A 25,455-nucleotide genomic window follows, 5' to 3' on the forward strand; every position below is an offset into this window, starting at 1 on the left:
TTAGGGTTTTCCCTAATCCTACCAACTAAGGACCTTTCATGTCCCCTCCTTGCTGCTCTTAGCTCTCTCTTCAGGTCCTTCCTGGCTACCTTATAACTCTCAATCGCCCCAATTGAACCTTCACGCCTCATCTTTACATAGGCCGCCCTCTTCCATTTAACAAGGGATTCCAATTCCTTATTAAACCACGGCTCCCTCACACAACCCTTTCCTCCGTGCCTGACGGGTACATACTTATCAAGGACACTCAATAGTTGCTCCTTGAACAAGCTCCACATATCAATTACACCCTTGCCTTGAAGCTTACTTTTCCAGGCCACACATCCTAAGTCATGCCTCACAGCATCATAATTTCCCTGCCCCCAGCTATAACTCTTGCCCTGTAGACCTTTACAATTCTTTCACCCTATGATAATCTTATTTTAAAAAGAAATTTTATTTTAGTATCATCATCTGTTTCTAAAGAAGTAAGATGCTTCTTTTATTTGGTATCCATAGCCCTGTATGGATTACACAATAATGAAATAAGACATGCTCTAAATTAAAATGTGCACACTCTGGGGAGAAGTTCCAAAAGATCACTTATACTTTTCCACCGTAACCTCACCAGAAATCTCAAGAGTGCGTGCATAGTGCTCCATTTGCACCATCTTTAGGGGCATCCGCAGCTCTCATGCCACAGATCCAATGAACAAGTGGGAGAATCCCCACAGCAATTCACTCACCAATTATTTAATCGATGAGGAATCATTTTGAAAGTTCGTGGCTGTGAAATCCACAGAGCATAAACAAAATGTTCAAACATTTTTAATTTAACACGCCCCCTGATTCATCATTCACACATCTCTGTAATTGACACATAGTCACACATCTGTGTTTTTCAAACAGAACATGTAATTTCACCTCTGAGCTATGGACATCTAATAGGATGCTGCATGGGCAAAAACAATTCAAATTCCATAATGTAGCTCAAGAAGAATCAGGTTGTCTGTCAGAACAATTGTCACAGTCCAAATTTCACCTGGATGTTTAAATCATGAAACTTTTGTTTTCCATTTAAAGTATTTTCACCATTAAAATAATCTTGATTCAATGCATAATTCAATGTGTGAAGTTTCAATTCAAAATAAAGATAGTGAAGGATGTAAAGGCTAGTACTTTTTAGCTGAATCCCAAAATATGCTTTAAGCAAGTAATATGATTGCAGCAGCCATTTAGAGTAAAGAGGCCTGACCTTTTTCATTAAGTTGGAATTAATTAATTTAGCATTCCAGTAATTTTCTTTGCATTTCTTATATTCCTATGATCCACTTCAAATCTATAATCCATCTTCATTTGTGGCAGTCTTTCTGGCATCAACACTGCATGGAATAGCCCCATTAACCAAAGAACAAGCTGAATACCTGTCTCTGCAACATGAGATTTGGAATGGTGTATAGTTAGACAATCATAGTTTCATAGCAGCTTTCAATGTAACTAATATTGGCGTGCAAGTTAAGATAATTAGTATTAAATATTCATAGAATAGCATACTAGTTATAAAATTAAAGCTTTAATTCCACGTGCTTTCCATGAATTATTAGCTTTTTTAAATCTGATTCCTTTGGGATGATTATACTTTGTGTTGCACTCTTGAAAAGATCATTGGAAACTTGCTTAATGCAGTCATCTGTCTATTGAGGCAAAGATCATTTGATTCTTCTTAGAATCACTTAATGCTAAGAAATTGATGACTTTGAATTATTTTCCTTTTCATTTATATGTGGGATGTGGGTGTCGCTGGCGATGTCATCATTTATTGCCCATTCCTAGTTGCCCTTAAGTTGGTAGTGAGCTACCTTCTTGAACAGCTGTAGTCCACGTGCTATAGCTTGACTCACAATGACATTAGGGGAGGAATTCCAGGATTTGGACCCAGTGACAGTGAAGCAGCACCAAGTCAGGACAGTGAGTGCTTGGAGGTGAAATTTTAAGTGGGTGGTATTCCCATGTTTCTCCTACAGTGTCCTTCTAGATGGTAATGAATATGGGTTTAGAAGGTACTGACTTAAGAACCTATTGCAAGTTCCTTCAGTGCATCTTGTAGACAAACACACTGCTGCTACTGAGCACTGATGGTGGAGGGAGTGAATGTTTGTGGATGTGCAGGGGCTGCTTTGTCCTGAATGGTGTTGAGCTTCTTGAGTGTTGTTGGAGGTGCACCCATCCAGGCAAGTGGAAGTATTCCATGACACTCCTGACTTGTGCCTTGTAGAGGATGGACAGATTTTGGGGGTGGGGTTCACAAGGTAAGTTATTCGCCGCAGGATTCCTAGCCTCTGACCTGCTCTTGTAGCCACAGTACTTGTATATCTAAACTAAAACAAAACAAAATAAAACAAAGAACAGCAGATGCTGGAAATCTGAATCACAAACGTAAATTGTTGGAGAAACTCAGCAGGTCTGGCACCATTTGTAGGGGGAAAGCAGAGTTCCGTGACTCTTCATCAGAATGCTCTGCAATTCTGTTTTTGTACTATATGGTTAGTCCTGTTCAGTTTCTGGTTAATGGTAACCCCCAGGATGTTGATATTGGGGATTCAGCCATGGCATTGCCTTTGAATGTCAAGGACAATAGTTACATTTTCTACTTTGGAGATGTTCCCTGTCTGGCTCGTATGTAACATGAATCTTACTTGCCACTTGTCAGCCCAAACCTAGGTGTAGTCTGGAGTCTTGATGCATTTGGAAATGGACTGCTTCATCATCTGAGGAGATGGATATAATTAATGCTGTTTTGATGTTGAATGTAAGTTGCTGATTTTCATCTAGCTGGTGATACATTACTGCAGTAACCTTTAGGGCAAGATAAGGCATTATGCAACCCTGTAAAACACTGGCAGTCAGGAAATTATAAAAAGGCCATTTTGATTCTGCTAAGTACATAAGACCACATGTGAGCCCTGGTTCTTTTGGACCCTTGACTCCAATCAGTTCCATATCCTTGTCTTCCTCTTCAAAATATGAAAATAGAGATGTTTTCATGAGAAATTGATGTTCTGTGCAAAGCAATACTTTCTGCAGAGTTGAGTGAGACTATCAACAAAAATTCTGATGAAACCCCATGAGAGTTTTCAAGGGATTTTCAGACAAAACCGTATCAGCCTGCAGTGATGCCTTCAAATTATCAATAATTATTTTGAGTGGATTTGAGATGGAATTTAGGTGAAAAGTGTATTAGAAAATTAAGCATGCTGCTTGACCTCATTTATGTGTGACTATGTAAGACAGATTGAACCATCCGTCAATAGAGGAACTGATTGGTGCTTTTGACAGGGAGAGGGGTGCAGAGTATAATCCAGTAGATTTATTTTTTTTTGGTCATTTTCACATTATTGTTTATGGATGAATGCAAATCAGCTGCCATATATTCTGTATTGCAACAGTGACCTGTGAAAATATCGACATCACAAAATAATTGTTATTGATCTGATTCGATTTACAATGTCACATGTACTGAGATACAGAGAGAAATACTGTTTTGTGTGCTAACCCGACAGACCATACCTTCCATAAGTACATCAGGGTAATAGAACAGAATGCAGAATATAGTGTTACAGCTACAGAGAAGGTGCAGAGAAAGATCAACTCTAATAAACGAGAGGCCCAATCAAAGGTCTGTTTGATAACAGTGGGGAAGAAGCTCTTCTTGAATTTGTTGGTACATGTTGATTTGTTATAACACGCATTTCGTCAATGTGAATTCATTGTTACACGATTGATGAGTTGAGGGGGCACTGTTTCTAAAGTGCAGAGTTTTAAAACGTACGTTGGCTATAACGCAATTACAGCACCATCACTTTAAGTGCTGTTTCTAAAGCGTGACCTTCTGCCCCGATGGAAGAAGGTGGAGAAGAGTATAACCAGGGTGGGAGAGGGCTTTTGCTTTCCTGAGGCAGTGGGCAGTGCAGATGAGAGTCATTAGAAGGAAGGCTAGTTTTCGTAATGGATTGAGCTGCATTCACAATTCTCTGCAATTTCGCGTGGTCTTGGGCGGAGCAGTTGCCATCCCAAGCTGTGATCCATCCGGATAGGATGCTTTCTATGGAGCATCTATAAAAATTGGTAAGAGTCATTGTTATCTGCCCATTATTATTATATTGTTAACCACATTCATAATAATAAAAAATAATTGGCAGAATATGATACTAGATCATGATGCTGACACCACCAAAGCAGGAATGCTTTAATGCTTTAACAACTAATAGCAAAGCTAAGGTCACCTTTTTCCTGATTGCAAACATTAGACATCAGTTCCTGCTTGTTATGTTTTGGGCAAGGTAAAGGTTGCTCCTTGTGCATCTGTTATTGAAATACAAATGTATAATAAAACAGTATATTAATTTACTTCAGATAATTTGCAGTAAATCTTAATAAATATTGTCTGGACTGACACATGTAGCTGTTTCTTACATTGAACAGTTAAATTGAACCTAGCTGCAGATCATATTCAGTTGGTAGGCTTCCATTGAAAGACATTTGAGCTAAATTAACATGGTCATGTCCAAGAAGTGACCTCTGCTAAGAGGAATACTGGATGTTAGGTTCCACTGTGATTGCGAATTTTTTACTTAAAAGTGTTTTTTTTTAACTAGCTATTAACTTTTGTGCTTTCTTTCAGGATAATTGGGTCTGCCCCTTTTGCAGTTTTATCCTACTTTCTTCTTTGGTATGTGCCACCATTCGGAAGAGGGAGATTTTTGTGGTATATATTCTTCTACGGTCTGTTCTCTACTCTGCTCACAGTAAGTACCCAGAATATTCAGATAATGTTGATTGAGTTATTAAAGTGTGATCTATCAATCAGATTGTTACTAGTTCTTAGGATGTAATGTTCTTCAGTACCTCAAAATATGATGATTGAGTTAAGTGAACCATGAATTAAGTAAATTTAGAATATAACTTGAGCATTAGTAATTATTCAATTATGATTATTTCTAATTTACTTATAATAATTACTTAAACTATAATAACTCAATTATTATGTTGAGACCAACACTGAGAATTAAATGTACAGATTGTGAACATTAAACGTTGCTGAGAGAGACATGAAGTAAACACCTTTAGTCTTGCACCTGTCAAGACTTAAAACAAAAGAAAACCAAACTCAGATAATGTGCAATTTATAAACAAATTCCATTTGCCTCAAAAGCACTGGGCTCTGTGCTTGAAAAAATGTAACGTCTAGTGAGCACAAATAAATGACATTGCAAACCTGACTGACAATCTTAAATTACCTAGCACAGTCTATATTGTTTATTAAATACTGTTCCATAGCAGAATAACCTAATGCTGATTATTATCAACACAGATTATAGTCAAAGGAACTTGGATAATTAAATAGTTGATTGAAATAATGGTGATGAATTTCGTGGAGACTAAGGTAATGTTGACTGTAATAGAAAATGTAAATTCTTGATCAGTTAAACAATTACTGACTTCAGTTGAGCTACTTCTAGGTTTATAAACTGATAGTTGTTTTTTAGTACATTGCATTGCTATGTTCTCAGAAGATAGTCTCTTTTCCGAAACTGCTGATTTATTCAAAAGGAAAATACTAATGATGCTGGAAATCTGAAATAAAAATAAAAGGATAAACAACAAGTTAAAGGAAAAGAATTAACATTTTAAGCCTGAGACCTTTCATCAGAAGTAGGAAAAGTTAGAAACATAACAAATTTGAACAAGTCAAAAGGTGTTGATTGGAAAAATGAACAAAAGGGCAGATTTATGATTGGGGAGAATGGCAGAGAAAATAAATGCCAAAACATTTCATGGTGCAATGCCAAGACAGTAGAAGTAAAGAAACAAAGAATGTGTCTCGAGGAGCTGTGCTTGACAGGATCCTCAATAGCTGCTAAAAGCAAACAATGGAAGAACAAGAGACAAAAATATAGAACATGGCAATCGAGGCCGTAATCAAAAGTGATTGAATTTAGTATTCAGTCCAGAAAGTTGTAAAGCACTCAGCTGACAGATGTCGACATGTCCCCTCTGAATTTTCATTAATCTCTGTTTGAACAGGACAGGTAGATCAGGCGAGAAAGGACAGGGCGTGGCAGCAGGGGAAAGAATTAAAACTTGAAGTGACTTGGCCTCACACTTGCAAACTAAACAGATGTTTTCTACAAAATGGTCAAACCCAGCCTGTATTTAGTCCCTCCATTGTGGAGGAGCCCATGCTGTGAGCCAAAAAAACAATGTACTGAATTCTAAAAAGTGCAAGTAAATTGCTATTTCCCTTGAACTGATAATTGGGGTCCTGGACAGTGAGAAGGAAAGAGGTGAAACAGCTGTTCTTTCATCTCCTGTGTTTGGATGGAAGGGTTCTGCAGGAATAGGAAGTTTTTATTAAAGGTGATGGAGTACTTTGCTCTATGATAGCCAGGTCCATTCCTCAGTAACCATTAACTCCCTTTGCTTTATCCGATATCAGCAATTTGTGCCATGGTGTATGAATATGAAACTCCTTTGCTGTAAACATGCAGTTGATGCATTGAGAAATGGATTATAGCAAGTTACTGTGAAATAACAGGAAACGCCATATTATTCCTTCATTATTAGCCAGGCTTGCATGCTTTGTTTGCAGAAGATCCATTTTGACTTGAAAATTGTCATTCAAGGGAAAGCATACAAAAAAATGATAAACGTATTGTTTAGGCTATCAGCTGTCACACATATGCAACCTTTTCATTGACATATTTAGACTGGTTTGAGAGAAAGTTGAATTGATTTTTGCTTGCTTCACAAAAGTAGCAGGAATTGAGAATGGCTCCCCTCTGCAGACAACATTTCAAAATCATAGAAAAAATTATATCCAATGGAATATTTAATTATCTCTGCCCTTTAATCTCAATCCTTGCAAGGTGTTGTAGTTGAAAATGGCTGGATGTCAAAGTTTGCTTAATGATATTCCTATGAAGCACCTTAAGATGTTTTACCATGGTAAAGGCTGTATAGTAGTCCAAGTTGTTGTTATGTAATAAGCTAAATCTTTTGATGTTCAGCAAAAATGAAATGGCAATCAATAATTATTTTTTCATTAAACAGGAAGAAATTAAACTTTATAGTATCAAACAGTTTGGTTTTTTTTTTCTCCAAGGTGTAGTTATTTCTATTTTAAACTCTAAAGTCTACCTAAAGTCCCTCCACTGGACTCCGTTCCTCGGTATCTCATTTCCTAACTGTGCTTCTCTCCATGTTCCCTCCTTCATCTTTGATTCTGCTCCTCACTTTCTGCAGCTTTGTAAACCTTCTGTCTCTGTGCTCTTTACAAACTGTTTCCAAACTGCACCATGTGAAAAAGTGAAAAATCACAGACAAAGTTACCCATGGTTGGGTTGGGTGTGCAGCTCGGAACTATTTAAAATACACACATTGCATTTTCCTGAATCTCTGACTATACTCTGTTCCCTGTCTCCAGCTCAGATAGAACCAAAATAAATATCCAAGTGATATTACAGTCTCAGTTATCCAAGAACTATGCTTGGGAGATCACTTACTTCTATGGGCACAATCTTGACAGAACATGGTGCTGTACAGCAAGATTGCAATTTCCTGGACTGATCTTTACTGACAGGCAACCTGGCTTAGTTTCTGTGCTAAAACAGAGCAAGCCAACATAGCAGTTACGTAGCTGATGGACTGACTTGCTAAAAGGCACAGTGTAACAAAGCAAGGCAGAGATGCTGTGAGCATACAGAGTGACACTAAGTGAGTGAGCACTGAGAATATGTGAGCAGCCCTGAGATGGAGTCTGGGAGCTAGGCACCTATCCTGACGCACCAAGTGTCTATTTCAATGCTGGTCGCCAGTATGCCCCAAAGTGCAGTCTCGAAGTGCGAAAACATCCTGTGAGTAAATCAGAGATGTACTTTGAGGAATTAAACAGACTGACAGATGTCAGATGAATTTGGAGTTCATAGAGTCATTGCCTATGGAGTGAACCCTTGAGATGTTGGTGCCAGATATCCAAGTTGGAGGAGCACAGGAATAAGTGGTGAGTCGGAGTTGCCAGCTATGAGGTGTGATCTGCATTAGTTAGTCTGACAGCAAGAAATAATCTCTGTTAATAGGCATCTTGCTGCTCTCCACAGTGACAATCTCATCTTAGTGCCTGGAGCTCAGCTACAAAATACAACTAGTTCTTCCTGACATTGAGATATGTCTCATTTGACCTTACACATGATTTCTCACCATCCAGGTCATTCAAGAATCCTGTAAAGTTCTATTCTGAGTTTAAAGATCTTTCAAATTGTGTTAGATACAAATAGTCTGGTTTGTTCTATTTCACGTTCGCTTCTTTTGTGTAGTAAACTGCTGTTTTATTATTAAAACCAGCATTGTGTACTTTTGTTTAAGTAAAAGATCAACATGTTAAATAATACAAAACAAAGTATGATCCATTCAGTCATATTTCAGTTTGGCATCAAACTCGTCCAGTTGCAACACCATCCAGTGGCATGGTGGCTCAATGGGCAGCATTGCTGCCTCACAGTGCCAGGGAGCCGGGTTCGATTCCTGCCTTGGGTGACTATCTGTGTGGAGTTTGCACATCCTCCCTGTGTCTGTATGGGTTTCCTCCGGGTGCTCTGGTTTACTACCATAGTCCAAAGGAGTGTAGTTTAGGTGAACTGGCCATGCTAAATTGCTCATTGTGTGCAGGGATGTGTAAGCTGGGTGCGTTAGTCAGGGGAAATATGGAGTAATAAGTGTAGGGGAATGGGTCTGGTTGGGATGCTCTTCGGGGGGTTGGTGTGGACCAGTTAGGCCAAATGGCCTGTTTCCACACACTACGGGTTATAATTCTAATTCTAATATCAGCTGGGATCAGAATACAGGTCTTCAGGTTATGAAGACTTTAGGTCGGAGAATGTAAAGGAGATGTCTCATTTTTTATAAAGGATGCCAGAACCATTGAAAACTACAGGGCAAACGAGGTTGCCACTAGAGGGACAAATGGTGGTAAAACTAAGTGGATGCTTGAAGAAGAAAGACATAAAAAGCTGTGTTGGTGGGATTAGATGAGGAGGTGTGATTGGAGACTTATGTGGAGCTTAATCATTGACACAACTTATTGGGCCTTCCTTGCAGCTCCTGTGCTTTAAACACAATGCAGTGCATTGTCATCACTATCTACCACTAACAGTTTTGTGAAGAAATGATTGCCTCTCTGTGGTATCTGCAGCATCTGATTTAGTTTGAAATGTAATGTTTATTTCAAACCAAATGCTGGAAGTGAATGTTTTGTTAAACTTGTATGTTATCAGTAATTGAAAGTCAAATAACTTGAAAATATTTGGACACATGGTTGTGAAAGTATGCACAATTTCTGCCTTGCATAAACACACACTTTCTTGATAACAGAAATTGCTGGAAAAGCTCAGCAGATCTGGCAGCATCTGTGGAGAGAAATGAGAGTTAACATTTTGGGTCAAGTGACCCTTCCTCAGACCCATTCTGAGGAAAGGTCACTTGGCCGGAAATGTTAACTCTGCTTTCTCTTCACAGATGCTGCTAGACCTGCTGAGCTTTTCCAGCAGTTTCTGTTTTTGTTTCTAATTTATACCATCCACAGTTCTTTCAGTTTCCCTTTATTGAGAATCTGGTTCGTCTGTCTCTTGGTCATCTTATTCTTACTCACTACCGATTAGTTTCTAGAACGCAATTCTTCTTGTCTGTATTCAAATTTCATTCCATCCTAACTTTTCAACACAAGACTTATTCCTGCTTTTTAGACATAGCCGTTTCACATTGCCTCATCCAGAAAATATTAGCAGTTACTTTCAAAGTTCTTGGGATAATTTTCACGCCAGATTGTAACTTGTTCAAAACCTCAGTTTCTATTCCATGGGGCATGAGGTGGGGTGCTCAATGTTCCTGTTGTCACCAAGTGAACAGTGAGTGATGATACTGCAGCCTGTTTTAAATCCTGCCCGATACAAGGAAGTTGGGGACTCTATTCTAGAGTAATCACCAGACCTGCGTGTAAATCCTCAATTAAATATTGTAAAGGGTGAAGAAGGTTAATGGTTCCTGCTCCAAACTTCATACCCTAGCTACTTACTCCATCCATCCCAATGGCAGCAATCCAAGATTAAAATCTATTCATCTTGGTGTCACATTTCATCCTAAAGTGAGCTCCAATCTCAATCACTAACCTCTGTAGCATCAAATGGCCTTGTCCCTGCTGCTGATTCTCTCACTTGTGCCTCTGTTATCTGTAGAGTCAACTATTCCAATGTACCTTTGACTGGTTTTACCATCCGTAAACCTGGCCAACCAAAACTTTACTGCTAACTCACAGCAAGCCCTATGCCTCTATCACCCCTGTGCTCACTGCATAAATTGGAACCACAATCCTTTCATCCTTCATTTTAAACCTCTCCACAGCCTGGCCCTCTCTTGATTCTATAATCTTTTCCAGGCTCCCACACCTCTGAGATATGTTTGCTGCTCATATTTTGACCTCTTGTGAATTCCCAGTGTTAATTGCTTCGCTGTTGCTGGTTGTACCTTCAATTGTTTGGATCCCAAGCTCTGGGATATCCTCCCTAAAATGTCCCACGACCTCACTTTCCTCTTTAAGACATTTCTTAAAAGCTACTTCCTTGGTCAAACTGTTGACCAAAGGGTTCAGAAAAGATTTACTAGAATGTTGCCAGGGTTGGAGGATTTGAGCTATAGGGAGAGGTTGAATAAGCTGGGGCTGTTTTCCCTGGAGCGTTGGAAGCTGAGGGGTGACCTTATAGAGGTCTATATAATAATGAGGGGCGTGGACATGATAAATAGGCAAAGTCTTTTTCCTGGGGTGGGGGAGTTCAGAACTAGAGGGCATAGGTTTAGGGTGAGAGGGCTATAAAAGATATAAAAGAGACCTAAGGGGCAACGTTTTCATGCAGAGGGTGGTGCGTGTATGGAATGAGCTGCCAGAGGAATGGTGGAGGTTAGTACAATTGCAACATTTAAAAGACATCTGGATGGGTTAATGAATAGGAAGGATATTGTTTGGAGGGATATTGGCCAGGTGCTGGCAAGTGGGACTAGATTAGGTTGGGATATCTGTTCGGCATGGATGGGTTGGACCAAAGGATCTGGTTCCATGCTGTAAATCTCTATGACTATATGACCATTTGGCCGAATATTTCCTTATGTCTTCTGGGACCATATTTTGCTTTGTAAGCATCTATGAAACACCTTGGGACATTTCAGTAGGCTAGCGGCGCTTTACAAATGTAAATTGTTGCTATTGTTATTGCCATCAGAACTGGCTTTGAATAGGCAAAATACCCACTTTTACAATTAGAACTGATTGAATACCAACTGCTCTGAATGTCCTTATGAAAGTATGTATGCTTTCATCTTTAAATATTAAAACAAAATCTATAAAAACTTTTGAAACCAAATAAAAATTTGTTATCAAAGCCACCCATTAAACAATCTGTGATCTGGGACAGATATGTTTATTATAGTAATATTTCTGCTGGTAGTCACTTTGGAATAAACTTCACTGGGATATTCTTGGAGAACTATACATGATGAGCTGTACCTCTTCTTTCAGTGTTACCAGGTGCCATACTCAACTCTCACTATGTTTCTGAGCTGTGACCTGAAGGAAAGAAACAAAGCAACTGTCTTCCGTAAGTTAAATTCTTCTGACAGAATTTCCAGTAAAATCAAATAAATTTAAGACAGATTTTCTTGGCCCATCTGAAGCCATCTGCTGGGAATGGTGAGTAGATCTATTCAGATTGTCAGTAGACTCTTAACAAGATACAATGTGGTTTCTACTTGCCTACTATATTTATGCAAAACATCAGCACTTTGCAACTCTATGAGTTGCATTTTTTGAATTATAAAAAAAATCCTGTAAGCCAACACTTTGCATTGTACTTACCAGAAGATAAGCATAATAAAATCAATTGGAACCCTATTAGGTTACAGTCAGACAATGCTGTTGGTTCCAATGTCTTATTTTGAAATTGATTGTTTCAGATTTAGCGTACTGCTTCAAAGAAGATAATTGTACAAGAAAAATGAACAGATGGAAAGATAAATGGTTATAATCATTATAATGAAGGCAAGGGGCTTCATTGAGATATTTAAATCAACAACTGGCTTCCCATCTCTGTTAAAACTGGCATTGAGGGAATTAGGAGAAAGTGAGGTCTGCAGATGCTGGAGATCAGAGCTGAAAATGTGTTGCTGGAAAAGCGCAGCAGGTCAGGCAGCATCCAGGGAACAGGAGAATCGACGTTTCATTCCTGAAGAAGGGCTTATGCCCGAAATGTCAATTCTCCTGTTCCCTAGATGCTGCCTGACCTGCTGCGCTTTTCCAGCAACACATTTTCAGCATTGAGGCAATTAGGGTTTGGTTTAGGTTCCAGTTTAGTTATTGTTAGCATCCCTTCTGAACAGATCGCTTCTGAGGACTTAAAACTGTACCTTCATCACTGCCCTCTTTTAGAGTCCATGTTCAATCTTATCAGAAATCTGCAAAGTGTCAGTTTTGTTAGGTTTTGAGGAGGGATTCTGTCCAGGTTTTCTCATGCTGTCTCATGCTGTCAATCCAAACTCGCCTTACTAACTGGAGATACCACATTCCTATGGTGTGACAATCATCCATTGCTAGTCCGGTTTTCCTGCTTGTCACAGTTCAAAGTATTGCTGGGATATCCCAGGATCTGAGGCTGCTGTGAAGCAGTGACAGTGCCCCTTATCTGAGCCAGGAGGCCCAGGTTCAAATCCCACTTGCTCCAGAGGTGTGTAATAACATCCCTGAGCAGGTTGATCAGAAAATGAACATCCTGGAATCGTCTGGTGCCACCTTTAAAAGGCTGTTGTGTACATGGTCAGACATTGGCAGCCCATTGAAGAAGGGCTTATGCCCGAAACGTCGATTCTCCTGTTCCCTGGATGCTGCCTGACCTGCTGCGCTTTTCCAGCAACACATTTTGAGACATTGTGTGGCAGACAAGGAGAAATGGGAACCTTGCTTTCTTGACAGACACCCTGGTGGTTTGGGTGATGCAAAGGAGAGGACCAGCAGAGGACAGCATGTTCCCAGACCGTGCCCGCCTTGTCTCAGATTGCCTCCCAGGTCAGTGCAGATACAAACATCTGGAAGAGCATCCAGCCTTGCCACACCTCAGCTCTGCCAGGCTAAGTGCCACCATATTCTCTCTACTGCCTCAAACTCAAATCTACCTTTGCTACTGCACCCACCTCTCAGCAAGGATCAAGTTCCACTGCGCTCATTATTGCTAGCGACATCTTCCCTCATTCACTCCATCAGCCCCACCCCAACATTCCCCAATCCACGCACATGCACACACACACACTGACACACTCACATATATACACACACACACAGAAACACACACACACAGAAACATACTCACTCACACACAAACACACAGACACTCTCTCACACACACATACACACACTCACTCACACAGTAAAAAACTCACACACTCTCACACATATCCTGTACACAGATATGCACACAAACTCACACACACATACCCTGCACAGAGATATACACACACACACTCACACACACATACCTTCTACACAGATATACACACACATGCACATGCACACACTCATACCTGCCCCTCCACCACACATACAAACACACTGTCACACATACAAACACACTCTCACACATGCAAACACACACACACACACTCTAACACATACAGACACACACACACATTACAAACCCTGCTGCACCTTCTCACTTGCTTTGGGCACCTCCTAATGTCCCTTTATCCACATGAGCACTAACTGCTGTGCTACCCATGTCATTTAATATGATCTGTCCCTTTGTCTCGTTCCAGGAGAAAATGGCTCACTGTAGAGCCGAAAGAGGGCTGAAAGGGTGGGCTGTACCTGACCTTTAGCCCCTTGCCCCCCTCATTTTGACTGTGCTAATGAGGACTAGGACTCATCCAGTGGAGATGCAGAAATGTACATATTTGGGGCAACCGAGTAAGAAGCATTGTCTTCTGTTATGCTACTTTTCCATCATCCCCCAGTATGAATGTGCTCTAAACATGACGAAATCTCAACCCTTTGTTCGTGCCACATTCTCTGTCTTTTATCTCCTGCAGACACAAGCAGCAAGACCATGGTCTCTGCAGCTAAGAGTGTATCACTGTGAGACATCCCCTTTCTCCAGCTCTGAGCAAGAAGCCACAGCTCATTCACGGCACCCCACTCCCCCACTAGCTCACATACTGACAACCTTGGAGGTGGGTTTGGAGGTTAGAATAGGTGGGTTAGATAGATTAGAATTGATCGCACCTCCTGCTGAGTACACCACTGCCACATCTGCAAAGTTGGCCAGGGAAGAAATTCCCTACGTCGCCGGCACTCAGAGGATTGTCAGAAACTGGGTACCTGCTCTGCCCCAGGCAGGAGAGGTGCCTGCGATGTTGGCAATTCCAAGCTTCATTGAGAAGAACAAGCAAACACGGGAAGCAGCAATCAGATTTGTCGGGATAACCGGATAACCTGACCCAACGACTGAAGAACTGCAGGCATTACCATTGGGAAGTTGCTGCCTCAGGAACAGGAGGGTCTAGTTGCCTCTGTGAACAAGTTGATGCTGTCATCGAGAACACATTCAGAATCTGCTGGAGGGTTTGAGTTAGAAGGAGAGGCTGAGTAGGTTAAGACTTTTTTCACTGGAGCTTAGGATGTTGAGGGTTGACCATATAGAGGTTTATAAAATCATGAAGGGCGTGGATAACTTGAAAACCAAGGTCTTTTCCCTGGGGTGGGTGACTTCAAAACTAGGGGCCATATTTTTCAGGGCAAGAGGAGAAAGATTTAAACGCATCTTGGGGTGGGGAGGGTGGGGGGGGGTGGCAGCCTTTTCACGCACTTGGTGGTTTGTATGTGGAATAAACTGCCAAAGGAGGTGGTCAGTGCAAGTATTGTTAGAACATTTAAAACACATTTGGACAGGTACATGAATAGGAAAGGTTTAGAGAGATATGAGAGAAAGTGAGGACTGCAGATGCTGGAGATCAGAGTCATAAAGTCTGGCACTGGCAAAGCACAGTAGGACTGGCAGCGTCCAAGGAGCAGGAAAGTCAACATTTCAGGCATAATCCCTTCATTCCTGATGGAGGGCTTATGCCCGAAATATTGATTCTCCTGTTCCTCGGATGCTGCCTGACCTGCTGTTCCCTTCCGGCGCTAAACGTTTTGACTTAAAGGGTTATGAGCCAAATACAGGGACATGGGACTAATTTAGTATGGGAAACTTGATCGGTGTGGATGAGTTGGACTGTCCTCATGCTGTCTGACTCTATGACCTGCCCAACATCAATGGCAAGGTGACAGCAGGAAACAAAGAACCTTGATCTCAGTCCAGGTCCCATTGCTCACAAAGGGACAGGCTATTGTACAGCAATAGGCAATAGGCCCACCCACCAGAGGCAAGGCAGAGAGACGATGAGTATCCATGTAGGGACAAAGTGAGTGAGTGCTACAAGAGAAAGTGAGGATGCTGACAGTGCAGCTTGGACCAATCATGAGACAGATATTTGTCCCTGTGCATAGAGTATGACAATGATGGAAGTCTCTTCACTTCACAGTGCAGCATTAAAGTAGGAAACTGCATTGTGAGTGGAGTAGATTAGGGATAGGCCACGATGAAGCAGTGAGGCTGGTACATAATAGAGGCAAAAGTGGTACTGCAGATGCTGGAGATCAGACTCAAGATGATTCCTGATGAAGGGCTTTTGCCCGAAACATCGATTTTCCTGCTCCTCGGATGCTGCCTCACCTGCTGTGCTTTTCCAGCACCACTTTAATCTTGGTACTTAATGGACACCAGCATCTGTGGAAGGGGGCACAGATGTGTGGGCAGGTGGTCACTGTCCATGGAGGTATATGTCAGTGGCTGCTGTCTAAGATGGAGGCACAGAGGAGCGAGCAATGAGCCAGAATCACCACATACCCGCTCGGATTTTCATATCGAGGATTCTCGCTGCTTGGTTCCTCTCCAGCATGGAGGACAATAGCATATCAATGAGGCAAGATGAGGTACAAATCAGCCTCTCACTGCTCAACTGACCCACCGGTGGCCACATCGTTCAGGGACTGGGAAAACTCTGGGAATAGTCTAGATATTCTGATGGCCACACAGTCACTGGAGCAGCACAGTCTGGAGTCATATGTCAGGATCACAAGAATCCTTGATACAGCAGACTCCGTGGGAAATGGCCAGAAGTTGAAACTTGCAATGGAAAATTCCAATGCATCTGGGACACCCTTGAAGTTGTAACTTTGGGAATGCCGACTTGGTAAAGCTTGATATTTATCCAGGCAAGTTAGTAAATGAAATACCCACTCTAACTCCTTGTTAACAATTAAATTGCACCTCTCCCGAATCACTACTATTCCCCAACTATATCCCCCGAATCATTGACACTGCCGAGACCCCTGATAATCATACTCCGAACAAATTCCACCTTCCTTTGCTAGCCGGAGTTCTCCAACCCAATATCTCCCCACCTACATTAAGGACTCATTCACGTATGTGGCACCCTGGAATTCTACCCATCCCAACCGAACTCACCCACCTGACACCCTGACTGCCTGGCACACGACCGACGTCACCCACTTGCCATGCTATTTACCTGGAATCCCATTTACCTTTCACATTATTCTCTCATCCACTTGCCATCCTGAACTCTTAACTATCTGCCACCTTAACCTCACCCTTACCTTAATAACCCTGTCAAAGTGACAGGATGTGTGGCTGGTTATAAATGTCACAGAATACAACACATTGACTTCACTGAAGGGGGCATGTCTCCAATTCCCTCTGCTGGTGGATTAATTGTCTCCTAGATGGAACACCTCTTTGCAGGAATCTCCATCACCAAGGACAGCTCAAGGTTAGTGCAAAAGCATGAACCAAATCAAGATTGGAAATATGGTTTCCAACCCCGATTGGAATCTCGGGGGCAATATGTTAGTTTGTTTCTGTAATAAATATTGTGTGAACTCTGTGAAAAAAAAAATCTCTGTTGGAGAAAAGGTTGCTTGACAGTAAACTTATTCTATCAAGGTGTTGGCTTGTCTAGGCGTGAACTGGCAATGCTACGTTTCATTGTGATGATTAAATGGGACTTTACTTCTATTTTAATCTTTCCTCAACAGGTATGACAATGCAAGCCATCGGAACAGTGGTTGGAGTTGCAGTTCAGGGACAGATTGTAGCAGAGAATCATATCTCCCATCATTGCTTTGAACGTAACATGTCATCATATTTCATTGTTAACTCCACAGATATAAGCAAATTGTTCAATGGCAACACTAGTAATCAGCATACACTGGAGTCTATCCTTGAAATGGTAAGCAGTTCATACTAGAATTCCAGATCATTTACAGTGAATTGATATGAGATGGTGAAAGTGGAATTTGTGCCCCTAGTGATGGATTGCTGAATAATGACGTTGCTTTGAGAGTATGGTGTCAGGTGTACGATTGATGTATCCCAACCAGCAGAGTTTGTTTTTAGTTACCAGTGATTCGGTGATGGGCATGTTTTGCCCACTCTCATAATTTAAAAATTACCCTGCCTACATTATCCCATCATTCTTTGTTTCTTCTGCAAACTTGGACAGATGGCTGGCTCATCAGTGTGTTCACCAGGTCACTCCTAAATGTCATATTAGGAGCTACTAGTGTCAGTCATGTAGCAAGCTCTTCTCTGCATCACAGCATCATGGGTTCATATCCCACTCTTGCACTTGACAAAAAGATGATTAAAGTTAGCACTGCAATGTAGAACTAAGCAAGTATTACATGAAACTTAAACTTTGTAGAACAACACAGGAGTCATCTCCCAAATCCTGGCATTGTTTATCCCTGGATCAACATTGAAGAAATGGGTTCTCTGGTTATTGATAAATCCTTTGTTAAATTCTTTCCTAGAAATCTAAGTGCAGTACATCCATCAGTTCACCTTTATCTGTTGTTCGTTAGTTCCTCAAAATACTCTAACGAATTAATCCAATATGACTTCTCTTTCACTAAACCATGTTGACTCTGCCTGATTGAAGACAGTTTTCTAATTTCCTTGCTATAACCTGCTATGATGATTCTAGCACTTACCTATCATAGATTTTAGGCTAACTGGCCTGTAGTTTCCTATTATCAGTCTCTGTCCTTTCTCAAATAGAAGTCATGTTCTTTATTTTCCAATCAGATGGGACTTTCCAGAATTTAGGTAAGTTTGAAGAATTAAAATCAATGCACCTACTTTCTCATAGCTACTGCTTTTAGTACCCCAAAATTATATTCACCAGGACTAAGGAACTTGGCAGATTTTAGTTCTTTGTAAGGTTGCCCTGGTGAATGTGATTGTTTTAAATTCCTCAGTCAGAACTCAAAGTAGTTATGATGTAGAAGGAGACCATTTGATCCATTGTGTCTGCACTAGCTCTCCAAATGAACACTCTATTTTACCTTTTGACTCATGATTAGTTCTGTGCTGTTATTTGTATCCTCTGCAGTGAATGTTGTCATAAAATCTCTGCTTAATTCATCTGCCATCATTCTATTTTCCTTTAATACTTTCCCAGACACTCTCAAGAGGACTAATACTCATCTTACTTACTCTTTTCTTGGTTAAATACCTTTACAAACTCTTATTTTTTGTTTTAATATTTCCAGCAAGCTTTCTGTCATAACTCAACTTTCCCTTTCTTACTAAACATTTAATTATTGACTGTTCTTCATATTCCAACCAAATTTCAAATTGGCTACTTATCTTTAGGGAACTATGTGTTTATTTTTAATTTGCTATCATCTCAGCTGATGATATTACAAATCAGATGACAGAGTCAACCCTAGCTTAATAGATCGTAAGTTTATTTTTCTCTTTCTGTTTATGGTGGGTATCCATTATTGGACATATACAAAAGAGGCTGCTAATGTTCTTTACATGACATCATTTCTTGAAAATGCTGTCTTTAGCTTACTATTAAAAAATGATTTCTTGACCTCTCAAAAAAGGTCAGATCTTCACATAACTGAAGACTAACATCCATGCCTTCCTCCATCTCATAACCTCAGTTTACCAAAAATAATGTATTATGAACCTTCATTCCTCTTGTCCACAGAAAAGAAATTAAAGCATTTTAGTTTGTCACAGAACTGAAAATAAAAACCCTTTATTATTTCTCTGACTTGTAACCTAAGTTTTCAAGAAATATATTATGAACCTTCATCACAAATTTCTTTATTTAACTATAGTTGGTGTGTCCTTCCCTTGGAATCTCTTATTTTCTCTGTCTCACTGGAATGTTTCTTTTCTGAGAGTTCTTACATATGTCCCTAAAGACCTGTCACTGTATCTCTGCTGATCTATCACTTAAACTAGTTTACCTGTTCACTTGAACAACTCCTCATACCATCATAATTGCTGCCTACTTATGTTTTAACCACTTGTGTCCCTTAACCCCCTTTAGTAATTTAGACATTTAATCCCTGGAGGATTTAAAGTCAAAGCATAGTGTGTCAATTCATTCAGCTTTGTTTGAAACAACAGAGTCATTCCGAATTTTAGTGGTAGTCGATGGGAATTATAATCATGAGAAATACATAATAGCTATTTGATCTGATATTACCCATTTTAAATTACCACCTGAAATAAAATTATCTTTGATGTATATCAGATGCATGTTAGAAAATGTAAATAGCTTTTGAATTCCTTGTTTCTGATATCTTGATGGAATGGTTTTAATATTACCATCTCTCCTTTTACAGAGGGAGTTATACATAATTGCGAGTGGTGCTGTAGGCAGTATTTATCTCTTTTGTATGATTATTCTGTTGGTTGGTGTAAGAGAGAGAGATGGTGAGTATCTTACCGCACATATGGAGTACATTCCCATAGCAAAAAGTTTTTTGAAGCACACTAATAATTTAGTTTCAAATGAGGATGCTTTGTAAATATGCATTATTGCCTCAAGATGGAGCTTTTTCAGCAACTGGGGTTCCTGAAGTAGCATGCTTTGAGATATCTGCTGCAGCTCATTATTTTGATTATGGGACAAAACATAATCAATGGTTACATACATTCTCCTATGCAGTCCTAGAAATTTACAGAATAGCCTCCCATGACAAGTTAATTATGGCAACTTGAAATATCTAAATTCAGAGCTTTAATAATGCACGTCCTTTGCTAAGCTATAAATAGGATGTTCTTGAAGCAATTTCTTCCCATTTATTTTAATAACTGATTAGATAACGGAGAAAAGCAGTGACATTTCAATGAGTACAAATTGATAATCCTAGAATTGTACAACATTGTGCTGACGATGGACTGACATCTCAAATGCAAATTTACTCTTTCTGTTTACAAATATTTTCATTTAATTCTCTGTTTTATTTCACATTCTCAGCAGTTTTGAGGCAGTACACAAGCAGGACAATGGATGAATATTGGACATATGCAAACAGAAATTCAATAGAATAGTGTAGATATTCCTATAAGGTGAAACAGATCCATATCCAAATTCAAAGTTCATAGGAAATTTAAATGCCTTTACGCTTCAGCTGTTGCACTCTGGCCCTGTCTCGAAAGGATATGTATTCATGTTCCAGTCTAGAGAACTTGCTCTAGGCTAATGTGTTGGTACAGAACTGAGAGAATGCTGCATTATTACCACACAGTCCTTCAAGGAAGGTGTTAATCTGAGGCCTGTTAATTTCCTTGACACAGTGTGACATAAGGGACCCTCTGGTATTCTCATCAATATCAGTAACGCGAGTAAAAGGTAAATAAATCAGTCAAAATGAAAATTACATAGTACTTTGAGGTGCTATGTAAATGCAAGTTGTTCCTTTAAAAGGCAGCCAAAAAATCTACTAAGGTAAAGAGCACCATAAAAACTATAGATCATGTATGTGGCTCATTAATGGAATTTGAGGAGTTAAACCTGACACTGGAAATTGAAATATTTTTTCCATTGCTGCAAGTGACTTCGGGCCAAAACGCCAACAGATTAATTGTTTGGAAAAGAGGGAGGAAGTTGAATCTATGATGTCCTCCAGACACTTGCAATTGGTTAAACTCCTGGAAGGATTTATTCAAGGTGGAGTTGGGTAGATTTTTTATTGACATGGAAACCAAAAGTGATTGGGGCGAGTGGTTTTAAGATCACAACCAGATGAACTGTGAACTTACTGAATGGTTTGAAGCCATGTGGCCTCTTCCTGCTGTTGAGCATTCGATCTGGTTCTGAAATCTCAGCTTTTGCTCAGAAACAGTAGTAAAGGAAGAATTCTTGAGTGGTGCAAAGAAAACAAGGTTAAATTGGAATGGGAAATAAATTCCTACAAGGGAGAAGGATAAACATTAAAGGGGTAACCTGAACTTAACTTGTCGGATGAGAAACTGACAGGATTGTACGAGTCAGCGTGATAAATTTCATCGCAGGAGGAAATGAGTGAACAATTGTATTCTGACAGTTTCTTGCTGTGTCAGATAAATTAAAATTAGCCCCAAGGACTTGCATTTATATCACATTTCTTGATATTTCTGAACAATGTTTCGAAATGCATTTTGTTCCTGAACTATTTTGAAGATTTAAATTAATGATTGATAAAAACACAAGGACATTGAAAGAGGACAAAAGACGCATATTTATTTATTTTAATAATGTCAGTTTCATGTAGCCTTTATCCTTAAACATTATTCTGAATGCCATACCATCCAATCCAATTTGAAGTCTGCTCAATCAACATAATGTTATCTTTTAATGGGTATTTTGTTTCACTTACTAGTTAATCTGTTAAACAATCTGTTTAATGAAATGCAAATGGTAAATAGTTTGATGTTCCATTTTCTTGGTTAGACCCCTATACTAAGAAGTCAGAAAAACCAATTCCTTTTCTGAAAGGAACCAAACTTGTGTTGAGATACAGCCCTTACTTGAAGCTGACGGCATCTTTCCTCTTCATATCCATGGCTATTAAGGTAATCCTCCCAAGCATTTAAAGATGTTTCATACTGTTCTGACACATTAAAAGTGTAAGGAGTCTCTGGATTTTACACTTTGCAATGGATAGTGTGGGAATGTAAAAATAACTGTAGCATTTCACAAATTAATTCTCAGGGTGTGAGTGTTGAGGACTCACTTATTAGTCCCCATTTATTAGTCATTGCTAATTGTCCCTTCAAAGGAATCTACAGAACTTAGTGACTTGCTAGGATTGTTCAAAGGGAGTTTAAAAGTTAATTGCATTGTTGTGCATCTGCACTGACCCAGACTGAACTAGGATGGCAGATTTCCTACTGATGGGTTTCTTTGTCTCATGTATTCATTATGGATATGTGACAATGCTGACTGTTTAACAGGGTTATGTTGTCCTTGGTATTTTCAAGAGGTGCTGAAATGGCTAACAGACAACAGTCAGGGGAGGCCTTAAGGTTTTTTGTTAAAAAAAACAGTTGCACAATGAGAGTGGAGTGGCCAGTTCTCCCAGTTCAGGTTTTCTGTAGTTTGGTTTAGTTTTACCAGTCGAAATGTGTGGCGCTGAAAAAGCACAGCAGATCAGGCAGCACCCGAGGGACAGGAGAGTCAACGTTTTGGGCACAAACCCTTCATCGGTTTTAGCAGGCACTCAGCCACCTAGAAAAGCAGTGAAAAGAGGTTCCATGCTCCAGCAGAGGTCTTGCCTGAACTTTGTCCCTGAAACCTCTCCTGCCTGTAAGAACCTGTGTTTGAATTTACCTTTTGCCAAGAGGTGTGTTTATGGGATGTTGCGGGAATTGGAACAGCTTTGTTAAGTTGCGATTTTAAGTCAGTTGAGTTTTCAAATTAAGTTATTCTAAATTCTGTTTCCTTTTGTTCATGTTTCAACCATAGTATGTAAATAAACTCTGTTTTGCGTAAAGCAGAGTGGTTTCACCAGCTGCATCACTCTGGGAATATCCATGTTACATCTGCCTTTTAAAAAATAAAATTAGTGTCTGGGCTACTTTCTTAAAATATTTTGAGGGGGTCTGGCCTGGTCCATACCAGATACTTTTTTTTAATCAGATTTTTGAATTAATTGAATTTAAAATTCACAACTGCAGGATTTGAACTTAAGCATCACCAGTCAAAAGAGCAGGCCTCTGGATTACTGCTCCCATAATATAATCACTATGTTACTGCACTGGAGTGAAAGTATTATAAAGCAGATCTCTGAAATTGCTGAAGATTTGAAAGAAAAATAGAGAACCTTAGCAGGTCTGGAAGTCTCTATGGAGAGAAAGCAGAGTTAAAGTCAAGTCCAGTAACCCTTCTTCAAAACTGATAGTATGAAAATTGAGAAGTCTTACTATATTTGTGCAGAGTTTTGGTGAGAGCACATCTAAAATACTGTGTGCTTGCAGCCTTGGTCTCCACATTTATGAAAGGGTATACTTGCATTTATAGCAAATGCTCATGAGGCTGGTCCCTGGAATGAGGGTGTTGTCCTCTGATGCGAGACAATGTTTTCTGGAGGTTAGAAGAATGAGAGGTGACCTTCTTGAGACATGCAAGATTTGTGAAGAAGCTTGATAGGGTAGATACTGAGAGACTGTTTCCATTGGTTGGGGAATTTAAAACATGAGGCACAGACTCAGCATAAATGGCTGATCATTTAGGACTGAGATCGCAAGAAATTAGTTCACTCAAGGAGTTGGAAATCTGTACAATTCTCCATGCCAAAGGGTAGTAGAATTTCAATCATTAGATACATTTCAGGCTGAGATGGATTTTGTTTTACCTCTCAGGGAATCTAATAAAATGAACAATAAGCAGGAATACGGAATTGAAGTCCCAGCTCAGCCATAATTGGCTTGATGGACCATATCCTGCTCCTATTTCTTGTGTTGTTAAGCAGTTAAGTGTGAAAATCAGGAAGTTGCTATCAGTCAACCTACTCCTTCAGAAGCTTCACTATATTGGTACCTCACAGAGAGAAATTACAATCACTTATTCGTTAGATACACACTGGACCTGTTGGAAAATGTTACGGGGTTTGTCCTTTCAAATGTAAGTGGTCCTGCAAGACTCCTTATCCATTCCTCAGTTTGACTGGTGAAGGAAATACATTGTTGCTTTCCCAGATCACGTAGGCTCCAAAGTCCCTGTGGAGATTGTACCCAAATGGATTTCTAATTATTGTAAATGGTGGTGCAAAAGTGCAGTGTTTTGTGCAATAGTGTCAGGACACTGAATGGTGATTGCCATCAGTTCACTTTTAACTCCAACATCTGTGTAGATTTTTTAATTACGCTCATTTTAATATTTTTAGTTTTGATGATTTTTTGTATAGCTATTAACTAATGAACAAGATGAATCTCTGTATGAACAGATCCAGTGTTTATTATAATAGATTTATTTTCTCACACCCAGGTTTTAGAAGGGAACTTTGCTCTGTTTTGCACTTATGCTGCTAATCTTCAATACCATTATCAAAACATCGTACTTGTAATTCTGGTATGTTTATTTTTAACATTTTGTTTTCCTTTCCATGTGAACACGTACACTTAGCGCTGTCACATGTTTGAAGATGAAGGTATTTATTGAAGTAGCAATGCAATAAAAAAAATTCAATCCCAAAACATTTTAGTCAGAATCTAGGTTTTGTCTGTATTTGGAATTAATCATTAATAGAAAGCTGACTCAGGACATGATGAAGCGTGATCATGGAATTTGGCAGAACTACAGTCTCAGACATGAAAATTTTGAAATTGATAGTAGTATAGCAAACGTCTTTGAAACTGGTGGTATTGTAGTGAGAATTGTGAAGTTTATACCATACTGAGTATTTTCATAGAGTCATAGAGTCACACAGCATGGAAATAGACCCTTTGGTCTCCACCTCAACTAGTCCACGCCAACCAAGTTCCCAAACTAAACTAGTCACACCTGCCTGCATTTGGCCCATGTCCAGCTAAACCATTCCTATTCATGTACTTATCCAAATGTTTTTTAAATGTTGTGGTTGTACTTGCATACACTAGTTCCTCTAGCAGTTCATTCCACACACTAACCACACTCTGTGTAAAAAAAGTTGCCCCTCATGTCCTTTTTAAATTGTTCTCTTCTCACTTTAAAAATATGCCCCCTGGTTTTGAACTCCCACACCTTATGGAAAAGACCTTTGCTATTTAATTTATCTATGCTCCTTATGACTTTATAAATCTCTACAAGGTCACTCCTCAACCTCCTATGCCCCAGTGAAATAAGTCACAGCTGACACAGCCTATGTTTATAATTCAAACTTTCCATACCTGGCAACATCCTAGTAAATCTTTCCTGAATCCTCTCCAGTTTCATATACCAGGGGGACCAGAACTGCACACAGTACTCCAGAAGAAGTCTCACCAATTTCCTGTACAACCT

General features: G+C 39.7%; 2 protein-coding genes across 10 annotated transcripts in view; one reads left to right on the plus strand and one right to left on the minus strand.

The window, feature by feature from the left end:
* LOC122540791 (sodium-dependent lysophosphatidylcholine symporter 1-like) overlaps positions 1-25,455 on the plus strand; it is an 80,937-nt gene that overhangs the window by 45,244 nt on the left and 10,238 nt on the right. For 7 of the 9 annotated variants that reach the window (XM_043677015.2, XM_087977481.1, XM_043677033.2 and 4 more), the window contains 6 exons: positions 4,661-4,784; positions 11,600-11,678; positions 17,222-17,415; positions 19,835-19,925; positions 21,928-22,049; positions 24,463-24,546. In XM_043677015.2, the coding sequence (XP_043532950.2) occupies positions 4,661-4,784; positions 11,600-11,678; positions 17,222-17,415; positions 19,835-19,925; positions 21,928-22,049; positions 24,463-24,546 (694 nt within the window). Of the gene's footprint in view, positions 1-4,660; positions 4,785-11,599; positions 11,679-17,221; positions 17,416-19,834; positions 19,926-20,792; positions 20,848-21,927; positions 22,050-24,462; positions 24,547-25,455 lie in introns of all 9 variants that reach the window. The other 2 variants (XM_087977447.1, XM_043677025.2) reach the window with 2 other exon arrangements.
* Positions 3,398-25,455, minus strand: part of wdcp (WD repeat and coiled coil containing) — a 98,609-nt gene continuing 76,551 nt past the window's right edge. Inside the window, exons 6-7 of the transcript XR_015752361.1 lie at positions 4,263-4,341; positions 3,398-4,092 (exon numbers count right to left, since the gene is read on the minus strand). The gene's annotated coding sequence lies outside the window, so the exon portion shown is untranslated. The remainder of the gene's footprint in view (positions 4,093-4,262; positions 4,342-25,455) is intronic.

Source organism: Chiloscyllium plagiosum, unplaced genomic scaffold, assembly GCF_037043375.1.
Source record: "Chiloscyllium plagiosum isolate Xiang-an unplaced genomic scaffold, Cpla_swu_hap1 HiC_scaffold_3, whole genome shotgun sequence".
Classification (NCBI taxonomy): Eukaryota; Metazoa; Chordata; class Chondrichthyes; order Orectolobiformes; family Hemiscylliidae; genus Chiloscyllium; species Chiloscyllium plagiosum.